Source organism: Telmatherina bonti, assembly GCF_933228915.1.
Source record: "Telmatherina bonti genome assembly, chromosome: 10".
Lineage (NCBI taxonomy): Eukaryota > Metazoa > Chordata > Actinopteri > Atheriniformes > Telmatherinidae > Telmatherina > Telmatherina bonti.
The window spans coordinates 19,299,555-19,311,706 of record NC_136628.1 but is presented as its reverse complement, the minus strand read 5'-3'; the positions used below and the strand labels follow the sequence as shown (position 1 = coordinate 19,311,706).

General features: G+C 36.4%; 1 protein-coding gene across 1 annotated transcript; it reads left to right on the top strand.

The window, feature by feature from the left end:
• The first annotated feature begins 3,015 nt into the window (after window positions 1-3,015).
• Window positions 3,016-7,880, top strand: sdf2 (stromal cell-derived factor 2). The gene is made up of 3 exons (XM_079248271.1): window positions 3,016-3,254; window positions 4,776-4,972; window positions 6,817-7,880. Exons 1-3 carry the CDS (start codon window positions 3,071-3,073, stop codon window positions 7,114-7,116), a joined length of 681 nt encoding a protein of 226 aa, XP_079104397.1. The 5' UTR covers window positions 3,016-3,070; the 3' UTR covers window positions 7,117-7,880.
• Window positions 7,881-12,152: the final 4,272 nt, after the last annotated feature.

Here is a 12,152-nt window from a genome sequence, read left to right as displayed (position 1 = left end):
ATGGAGAGACTGGAAGAGTCACAGAAAGGCCTAGAAGTGGACGTCCTTTGGCCACATCCCGTGCTGATGACCGCTACATTGTGAACACTGCCCTGAGAAACCGGATGATGAATGCCACTCAACTCCAGGCACGTTTAAGAGAGGTGAGAGGCACTCAAGTGTCACGTCAGACCATTCGAAACCGTTCACATAGGCGTGGTCTGCGTGCTAGACGACCTGCACGGGTACCTGACCACACCACCAGGCACAGGCATCATCGTCTTGCATGGGCCAGGGAGCATTTACGCTGGACAAGGAACCAGTGGGCCTCAGTGCTGTTCTCTGATGAAAGTCGATTCACACTGAGCAGAAATGATGGCCGGCAACGATGTTGGAGACGTCAGGGAGAGCGCTATGCATCAGCCACTGTTGTCACCAGGCGAGCTTTTGGTGGTGGCGGTGTTACAGTGTGGGCGGGGGTGTCCACTTGGTACAGAACTGCCCTACACTTTGTGAATGGTACAGTGACAAGCCCATACTACCTGAATAACATCATTAATCCAGTGATTGTGCCCCTACATGAACAGCACAGGCCTAATTTCATCTTCATGGACGACAATGCTCCTGCTCATCGAGGCCGCATCATCAGGGAACGGCTGTTGGAGACTGGTGTACCTCAGATGGAACGGCCTGCACTCTCTCCAGACCTGAATCCCATTGAAAACCTGTGGGATCAGCTGAGCCGTCGTGTAGAGGCTCGAGACCCTGCACCCCAGAACCTCAATGACCTGAGGGCTGCCCTTCAAGAAGAGTGGGATGCCATGCCTCAGCAGGCAATAAGTTGCCTTGTGAACAGCATGAGACGTCGTTGTCAAGCTGTAATTGATGCTCAAGGGCACATGACGAGATATTGAGACGTTCAAATTTTTTGTTGTGGTGTAACTACCATTGTTGTTACCTTTTGTGTTGAATGAATTTTTTGAGATGAGGAAATCAGTAGTGCATCCTTCTACTTAAATGTCTTACTTTTATAATATTATATCACTGTAGCATGAACATATTGCGTTTTCCATAAATTTCACCTGAAAGCCAAATATCCCTAACTTTTTGTGAGTAGTGTAGTTTGATTATAAAGAAAAAGGGGTAACAAACCAGAATATGTTTTATATTTCTTTAAAGTAACCACCTTTTGCTTTGGCGACAGCTTGGCACACTCATGACATTCTTTCAATCAGTTTCACAAGGCAGTCAATTGGAATGGCCTATCAATAGTCTCAAATGAGTTCCTGGAGGTGTTGAGCACTTGTTAGAGGCTTTGCCTTCACTCTTTGGTCCAAAACATCCCAAACCATCTCAAGTGAGTTAAGGTCAAGCGATTGTGGAAGCCAAGTTGTCTTATGCAGCACTCCATCATTCTGTTTCTTAGTCAAACATCCCCTGCACAGTCTGGAGGTGTGTTTGGGATCATTGCCCTCTTGAAATACAAATTATGGTCCCACTTAGTGCAAACCAGATGGGATGGCATGTCGCTGAAGAATGCTGTGGTAACCATGCTGGTTCAGTGTTCTTTGGATGTTGACTAATTAATCAATTGTTTCAGTAGCAAAGAACCCCCATTCTATACCACGTCTCCTCCTGCATGCTTCACCGTGGGAACCACACATATAGGAACCATCTCCTCACCTTTTCTGGATCTCACAAAAACATGGCGAGTGGAACTAAAAATCTCAAATTGGAATTCATCAGACCAGAGCACAGATTTCCACTGATATAAGGTCATTCCTGATGTTTCTTGGCCCAAATTAGTCTCTTATTCTAATTTTTCTTTCTTAGAAGTGGCTTCTTTCCAGCAATTTGACCATGGAGGCCCAATTTAGGCAGTCTCCTCTGAACAGTTGATGTTGAAATGCATCACCATCTTGAATTCTGTGACACATTTCTGTAGGCTCTTATCTGAGGTGCTGTTTATTTGCGGTTTTAGTGATTCTGATGAACTTATCCTATGCAGCTGAGGTAACTCTTGGTCTTCCTGTCCTGAGGAGGTCTACATGAGAGCCAGTTTCAACAGTGTCTGATGCTCTTTGTAACTACACTAGAGAATGCCTTCAAACTTCTTGAAATTTTCCTTCTTGGCATAATATGGATTATAACAGAGATCAAACAGAGTGAAACCACCGTATAGACCTTTGTGGCAACCATTCCTCTGCACATCACAACCAATGGTCTCAAAAACATTAAGAAGGAAAGAAATAGCAGAAATTAACTCTTGACAAGGTAGTCCTGTTAATGACAAACCATTCCAAGTGACTGCCTTATGAAATTGATTGAGAAATGTCATGAGTGTGCCAATCTGTCACCAAAGCAAAAGGTGGTTACTTTGAAAAATCTAGAATATCGAACACATTATGGTTTATTTAACACTTTTTTGTTTACAACACAATTCCTCATGTGTTCCTTCATAGTGTGGATGTATTTAGTTGTACTCTGCAATTAAGAAAATGAAAAAAAGAAAGAAAAACTACTGAGTGTATATATATATATATATATATATATATATATATATATATATATATATATATATATATATATATATAATACACCTTTATATACAGTCTATGAAGAAAACACACAAAAAGTAAACATTTAAATGCCCTATTATGCAATAGCGTAACACAGTAATCCGACAGTAATCAAATCATAGAATATAGGTAACCGACTTTTATGTTACACCTGGACGTTGTCAACTCAAGGTATTTTTTTTAATATCTCAGGTGGTAAGATTACGCCCCCTGCTGGTCAATGAAGAGTCCATTGATAAAAAAGCCACGTAATGAGATTATATGCTGTAATAATTGTTAAGATCGGTGGTATTTGACTAATTTAAAAAACGTTTTATTGCTGTATTACACAAAAGTGTAAAATAAGACCCTAAAAAAACTGAGTTTTAAAACATATGCCAGTACCACTCCGAACCACCAGGCGACGCTGTTTAACTTTACTTTCGGATACTGTACAAGAGAAATGACGTAGCGAAAAGAAAATATAGAAATCTCAGAAAGCCAACAGCGGCTTCATTAGTTTTGTTTTAGAGATGGATAACTTAAACTGTCAAGTTCTTCCACGATTTCCACAAATCTTTTTCTTAGTATTTTCTTGTGTATTTGGGCTTTCGTTCGGAACTGAGCTTAGCATTGTCACATGCGGATCAGTCATAAAACTGCTGAATATAAAGCACAACGTGAGACTACACTCTCACGATGTACGGTATGGATCTGGTAAGTCTACTGACACTCTCTAAGACTATATAAATAATGTCACAACAACATGTTTTCCAATTGTTTTGCATTAATCTTATAAATACGAAATTAGCTATTTGTAATATCAGAGGTTCACAGTGTCAATGTGGCAAGGCAGTTGACAGCAACTCACTGACGCGTGCAGTCACTGTTGTAAACGAAAAATAAGAGAGATGGTTAGGTTCACACACTTTAAATAAATATTTTGGAGATTCAAACTTAAAGATGAAAGATGATACACAATAAATGCAAGGAGAACCGAACTAAACCAAAATTTACAATGAAATTTAATTGAGTCAAGCTATATTGGACAATGTTTCAAATGATTTAATGAGAGTTAAAGCAAAGGGCTTAGATAGTATATATAATAAAAGATAGTATATGTGTGTTCTAATAAATTGTTAAAGTTTACTATACTATGTGTGTTCTAATAAATTGTTAAAGTTTACTATACCTGCACTGCCATAGTGTAAATACAGATTTAAAAACCTTGGATTGATTTTAGCTTTTCAATAGTTAACTGTCACGTACTCTAGATCTCTTGATATCTAGTCAAATGTAACTATAGCAGCTGAGTTGTTGGAACAACATACTAACATAAGGTCTTTCAAAGTCATCTAAATGTAATGAGATTTTACTCCATGCATAAAAATCTAATCATATGGTTTAATTGATAAAATACTCCAAAGAACATCAAATGATTTAAAAACTTTTAGTGTTTACTTGAGTCAGGTTGGTCGGATGCAGGCTGTCCTTTCCAGTCTTCTTATGCAGACAGAGCAGGAGCATGTTTGGGTAAATATTATTGTGAATATTATATATATATTTTTTGTATGAAAGAAATGAATTAATTTAATGTCTTTATATTATTTTAGCATTTAAAAGCAGCATCAATGAAGGTAATATTTATTCTGTATGTTGTATGTTGTTTGTGTTATCTGCACTAGTGTGTCCAATAAAGTTTTACATATTACTTTTTGCAGTCACAGGTTTAAATTATGCCACTTAAATTCAGTTTAGGCCCTGTGATGTACTGACAAACTCTGCTTAGTGTACTCTGTCTCTCACTGGGATAAGCAGGTAGGGTTAATACAGGGATGCATGCTAGTTAATCTCATTAACAAAGTTTTAATTTCCAAGTTCTCCAAGGTTTCAGCAACATCACTAAAATATTGCCGATATAGACTGCTGTCCTTTTTATTTGCAAGAGGGTTATTCTGATAAATGGTGATTCAGATTTTAATTTTAGCCATGTTTAACTATATTTTAACATGACTCAAATTCATTCAGTCATTTATTTAATCTCATCTTGTCATCCTACATCTGGTCTTTGAATAAGTGTTTGTAAAAACTTCATGCCATAAAGAAATGAGGTCCTCAGAAGAATAGAAGAATGAAGAGATCAATCAGAGAACATCAAGTTTTCTTTGCTAAAATCCTAGCTGTGTACTTTTTGTTTTGGGTGTCTTTCTCATTCTTCTGACTGTGTGTGTGAAACAGGTAGCGGACAGCAGTCTGTAACAGGGGTGTCAGCGGTGGAGGACAGTAACAGCTACTGGACGGTCCGTGGGACAAGTGGTGCTTTGTGTCACCGTGGTACGCCAGTAAAGTGTGGCCAGACAATCCGCCTAACTCATGTCAACACGGGCCGAAACCTGCACAGCCACTACTTCTCCTCCCCACTGTCCTCTAACCAGGTTAGTTGGTGTGATGACGAAAGGGGAGGTTTGGTTTAATGTGAATTAACCATAGATCTTCCTGCAGATTTCGAAAGCATGTTAATTTTTAAAATACAGGTTTGAAATGATCTAATTCAGACAACTGGTGACTTGTTCAGGGTGTACCCTGCATCTCGCCTTATGATTGCAGGGATAGACTCCAGCTTCCCTGTCACCATTAATTGGACCAAGTGACGTAGAGAAGGAACTAAATGAATAATTCAGACGAGCTGATTATGAGAAAGCATAAAAAATGTTACTTTTTCCCCATTAACCAGACATGTTTAAGCCGACGCACAGGTTTACAGCAGTAAGTGATGCATACTATCAGTTCTAGTATAAATAAGCAGCCTTCTTCATTTAATTAACCTCTGGAAAGACATCTTGCGATGTGCCTGAGCTGACAGCAGCTGTTGCACTTGAGGAAATTTGCCAGCTCTCTGGAAAAATGGCTTCAGGGCAGCAAAAACCTCTCAAGTCTTATTAGAGTGTGAGAACACAGTTTACCCAACACGTGTGAAGGTTAAACGAATATGAGATGACAGATATTTGTCATCTGCCTGACATTTACTTTTTTGTTTACACCTTGACGGCTGGCCCTGTCATGCAAGATGATTGTGGATGATGTTAGCATGCCTGACAAAAACAGCATTTATATTACTTTAGGTCTCCATGAAAGTCAAATTGCATTTTAAGGTTTTCATGTTCTGTATTGTACTTTTGTTATGCATCAGTGTCAGCTTCAACAAGTATTTCCCTTAATTTTAGGTTTCTTATTTCCCTGAAATCAGTGTAAAAATATTAATGAGCCATATTGAATTTCGGTCTGACACACAAACATATTCAGTAAGCTGGTCAAACTCATACAGACCTTTGTGGTTATTTGTCCACAAACAGTTTATCCTGCACTAGTGAATGTTGTGCTAACCCAATACTACAGAGTAAAATGCACCACAGTCAGTGAGGATTGGGGCACCAGGCCATTTACGTATTTGAAATGTGGAAAACAATGACCTGGAAGAACTTCTGGATCCTCTGCAATGATCTCTCAAGGTGCACTTTTTACTTCGGACATGCAGACTTCTTATTTACTTAATTAAGGACTTTATGCTTAAAGTGAAAAAAAAACTATAAGAGCACATAGCCTTAAAAATGATCAAAGGTCGCTTTCACAGTGGTTTCCAAACATATTAAAAACCTTTATTTGTACTTGGCAAATTTGTACAAAAGGCCAACTCCATGTTCTTTGGGGTCAGTGTCTGCTTACACACTTGTGTTAAATCTTCCGAATGAGCTACATTCATGTGGATACTTGCTGGTTTTTGCAGGTTTTCTGTTCTTATGGTTTTTTTTTTCATTTTAGGCAAGAAGCCCTACTTTAAGTATATAAAAAAAAGATGCCTTTTGTTTTTGTCTGTGAAAGTTGTACCTTTGTGCTAGCACGGAGAGCACTAGCCCTGTTTGATCAGCAGGAAACCTGTAAAAGACTTATTCATCATAGATGTTTTAATGTAACTATAAGTGGTTTTTATATTTGGAGATTTAAAGAAAAAGATGAAGCAAATGATCTGTCCTGTGATGGACTGGTGACCTGTATAGGGTGAACCCTACCTCTCGCTCAATTGCTGGGATATGCTCAAGCTTAATCGGGCTAAGCGGTTCAGAAAATGAATGAATGATCAGTCAGCGGCTGTATAAGAAAGTTAGAACCTGATTGGGGAAACGTGTTGGTATTCATCAGAAAATTCATGCTGCAAAGAATTAAAAGTGACTCCATCCTTTCTGCTACGCTTGTATTTCCACCATTTCTGTCCTGATTACAGGAGGTGAGTGCATTTGGTGAGGAGGGAGAAGGGGACAATCTTGACGAGTGGACAGTTCAGTGTGGAGGACCTGTGTGGAAACGCGAGGAGGCCGTCCGCTTCCGTCACAAGGCCACCGATGCCCTGCTGTCGGTGACCGGGGAGCAGTATGGACGACCAATCCACGGTCAGACGGAGGTTCATGCCATGTCAAGTCCCAGTCAACACAGTCTGTGGAAAGCGATGGAAGGCATCTTTATGAAGCCCAGCGAGACCCCAGCTGGCAACCGAAACTATGGTCACCCACATACAGAGTTTTGAACTTATCTTTTCTTCCATCCTTGTCTCTCTTCTCAATTTATTTTCTGCCTACCTCTGTCTCTAATTATAATCTGTACCAGCCTCCCTCCCCTCAAGATATTTTTCTGTGGACTTTCATGTGGAAACTTGAACCCTTAAAGAAGCGTAGAAATATGTGAACAGCATAATAAAATGTCCAGATAGGTACAAAAAGACATGGAGGTGTTAAAAATTCTCTGCTAGAGCTTGTAACACTTTGTTTCTCACAAATGAGGATCTTCTCAGCTGTTATTTATTATCACTCTGCAGCTCTGAATGCAGCACAAGTTTGCACAGCAATACATTCACCAAGTAGTCATTGTGCTGATCTGGACTAAAGCAGTATTGTTACACTTGTGCCTTTATTCTCCTTTAAAAGGTTTTGGGCGTTACATCGCAAACTTTAGCAAATTTTTAAACATTTTTTTTCTCAAGGTAGTATTTATCTGCTGCTCAAACAGAAAACTTAAACAGCGAAAATTAAACAGTGTTTCATAGAAAAAAACTTTTCCATTAAAGACATTTTCAGTGTTTTGTGTGAAATAAACGACATAGGAGCAGTATTATAGGCAGGTTTCTTTTAAATGTGCATTATCAAAGTGGATGCTGTTAATTCTCAGTTTACAAGTGATGAGAGAGTTGAGTATTTAATTTTTCAGGCTTTGTTCATGCAAATGTTTCCAAGAAGTTTTTATGAGTATCAAATTGACAATGAGTACCTCATGATAAAAAGTTTTTATGCATACCATTATCAGTGTGACTGCTTTATTGCCTTTCAGGCACATTGGAATGACTATGTAAATTCCTTAATATCTCCCACCAAGATAGAAACTGATTGAGGGAGTTGCAGGTAAAACAAGCTGTTAATGTCCAACTGGACCATTACTGTCAGCTTAATGGCTTGTTTGTCCACTCAAAGGGATGTTTTGGTTCATTATCTTCATGTAAATGGGGTGCGGGTGCATCTGGTAAGAGCCAATTCTCACTTCCATTTGACTTATGCTTCTTAATTATCATGATTTATACTGCCAGCTCTGCTCTACAGGAGACTGCAGTTTGACATGCACTGAGAAAGGTTAGCTCAACTCAAACCATCACAGGCTGCATTGAGTTTAAACCTGCACTTTGCAATGATGCAAACTGTTTGCAGGTATGTCACAACAGCAGAGGCTCGGTCTTGGCTTAAACTGACTGTCTGATGTTCACGTCAGAGCCGCTGGAGCCCAGAATCCACCCTGTGTTGTCATTTTATTTTTGAAGACGGTGATGACAACACAACTACTATAAAATGTGTAAATTACTGATGAAGGGTAAAAACATTCTTCTCTCCTGCTGATTTAAAGAGTCTACCATATTGTGTTTCAGAAGGCCGAACATCTTTCAGAAGTAAACACAATGGCAATGAATTTCTATCAAAACAAGTTTTTATTGCATAAACACATATGGATATATATATATATATTTTAGATTAATCAGATTAAACTTTGCATTTTAAATATCCATTCAGTTGGTAACTATTGCTGTTTTCTTTCTCCATTTCAAAGCAGCATGCCAAGGTTGTATTATTAATATATATATATATATATATATATATATATATATATATATATATATATATATATATATATATATATATATATATATATATAATTTATATGTACATATATATAATGTATATGTACATATACATTATATATATATATATATATATATATATATATATATATATATATATATATATATATATATATATATATATATATATAATGTATTATATAATGTATATATATAATAATATATATATAATGTATTATATAATGTATATATGTATATATGTATATATATATATATATATATATATATATATATATATATATATATATGTATATATATGTATATATAATGTATATGTACATATATATAATGTATATGTACATATACATTATATATATATATATATATATATATATATATGTATATATATATATATAATGTATATATACATATATATATATATGTATATATACATTATATATATATATATAATGTATTATATAATGTATATATGTATATATACATTATATATATATATATATATATATATATATATATATATATGTATATATATAATGTATATATACATATATATATATATGTACATATACATTATATATATATATATATATATGTATATATATATATATATATAATGTATATATACATTATATATATATATATATATATATATATATATATATATATATATATATATATATAAAATGTATATATACATATATATGTATAATCTGTGTTTAGTTTAATCTCTATACAATCTATAACTGGTAAAAACAAGTTTTGGTTAAAAACATATTTCAGAAAGATGAAAATCATGAACAGATCTTGTCCTGTTACAGATGTACAGTATAATCATGTAAACCTTAAAAGGATTGACAGGAGGATTTTCTCCCTTACATGCAAGGATGTCTGAATGTCACAAGTATTAGGAATTGTTGGGAGGAAGTGGTCTATGCTGGTTTCAAAAGGGCCATTATGCGAACAGAAAATGTGGAAACATGGTCTATCAGTCAAATGTTGATGTGCTTAGAATATCAAAGACAAATCGACGTATGGGGATCAGTGTAGCATACATTATACAGCAGTTTATACAGGACAGTGAGGCAGTGAGAACTTTCCATTAAAACCTAAAGTGACTAACACACAATGTATTGGATTCAATGTGTTACCATACACAGAGATTACCCTAGATGATACAAAACAGATGATGGTAACATGACCTTGTATTTGCATATTTATGAAAATGCCCTCTTCTGCTCTCTGATTTGATTAATAGCTGGTAGAAACTATAAAAATGGCTATTATAGTATAAATTGGAAAGTCAAATATGTGACACTACACTTACATTTCAACCAAGGCTTTGTCACCACAAAGAAAGAGTAATTGGATTCCCTGTCTTTTAAAGACATGGAAATCTAAACAAAAACAACATGCATACTGATTTACAGTATTGTACAGTTTTGTTGTGAGATTTGATCCTACAAAGCTATATTTTGTTTCAAAAGAAAGCCCTCTGTTCTTTTTCCAGTGTATCTTTTGGCAAAGCCCTACAACATGGGGGTACACATTAGTAATGTAGTTCTGTTTTTATCCACCCTAGCAAAAAGTAATGAAAAAAGAGGGATGATTACTCCAAAGTTTTAATGGAAACATTTCAGCCCCCCTTCCAGTAATGTCTCAGGGGAGCACCGTGTGATTTAGGATACCACACACTTTTTTTTTTTTTGTGACATATAATGTCACATCGGTGATGAACAGACACAGTGCTACATTTACAGAAGGATGGACAATTAGGTTGAAATGAGAATATTAATAAGATATCTATTAATTTCACACAATTATCACGTTAGTTAATTCAAACAGTACTTGTCACAAACATCCGCTTGTTCCTTATACATGCTACTTGAAAAGGATATTTGCCTTGAATCTGATTTCGGACGATCATTGTTCTAGCATTGGCAGATAGCCAGTCATGATCGTCCAGTCCCACACAGTCATAAAGGACATGGTAATTCTCTGATTGTATCTATGATGTCAGCTTGCTGAGCCTTGTGTGGATCCTCCATAAGAAATCACAAGCTTAAGTCAACCCCCAGAAAATTGCATTGCTTTAGTGTCTGAACAATAGGAGATGGTATCACCTATGGTCCTCACTGAGCACCGGAAACACTGCCCCAGATAGCCAAGAATGTTTGACCTAAACATGGCCCTTGCCTGCAGTTTTTCTTTGGCACACATTTGAAAGACAGTGTTGATTCATGACCCTTTGTAACTGCCTAAACTTATCTGTATTCCCTTTGGTCCACAACTGGCCCTCGCCATGTTACCGTTACCTATGTCAAAGTCAGCTCATGAAACATCTGATACACATAACACTTGTCAATGCTATAACTGAGTCATAAGTGCCAAAATGACACAAGGTTAGACCTAAAATGAGTCTGATGTCTGAAGCAGTAATCTGTTTTCCATCCAATCCTGTGCAACACTGTGTGGGGGTTTTGGAAATAAATATCCCATCTTTTTTAAATTTAAATTAAACATAGTGACTCATCACTGATACAGCATAAGCTAAGCTTGTAACACTGGCACAAGACATGTCGAGGCTCAGATTGAGAAGGTATTCAAGTGCAGTTTCCATTTTGACCATTAGAGGGAGACTTTTTCCTGGCAACATGTCGCAGCTGTATTTCATAGGCCTGATGTAACTCACTAGTTTCCTTTTCATACATTCTGCTGTTAAGATGGGTAATATATTACACAAACTAACTAGTCCCATATATACAATTAAATCTATAGGGAACTGGCGTACACGGCAGTGTATATACTGGCATGCTTTTGTGTGGTTTGTCCACAGGCAGTATCACAATGAGATGCTGAGTTGAAAACCTTTTTCTCTTGGCACATAACTTAATAAAAAGGAAAGTCTGTCTGTTTTTTTTTTTTCTTTTTAACCTTGTCAAATTTCACACATCTCAGTGAGCCTGAGTAAATTATGTATGTGGACAGCATCTTTTATTCACCACTCACATATGAAATGACCAGTCAATACTAAAGAGTGGTGACAGCAGGACAGCAGTTATACTGAAGTGATCCCTAGCTGTTTATTGAGTTGTGCTTGCTGTAGATATACAAAGTTTTGATGCGTGTCATGATAAGTAGACTGAGGTTGAATGCAAATGCTGGACACAGTGGGATGCTGATAGAGAGCTACATAAGATGTGAGGAATTTATGATGCATTTAAATGCTGTGGCCAATATTCAGTGCTCACAATCACTCATTTCACATTCATTATAATAATCTCTGGAGGGTAAATATGCATTTAGAGTTGTTAGTTTGTTTTTGAAAACTAGGAATGGCTCAAAGCACCTGATAAACATTTTCGGTAATTAGAAAATCAAGTTTAAAGGATGGATTTGCTCTCAAATACAGCAAAATAAAACCT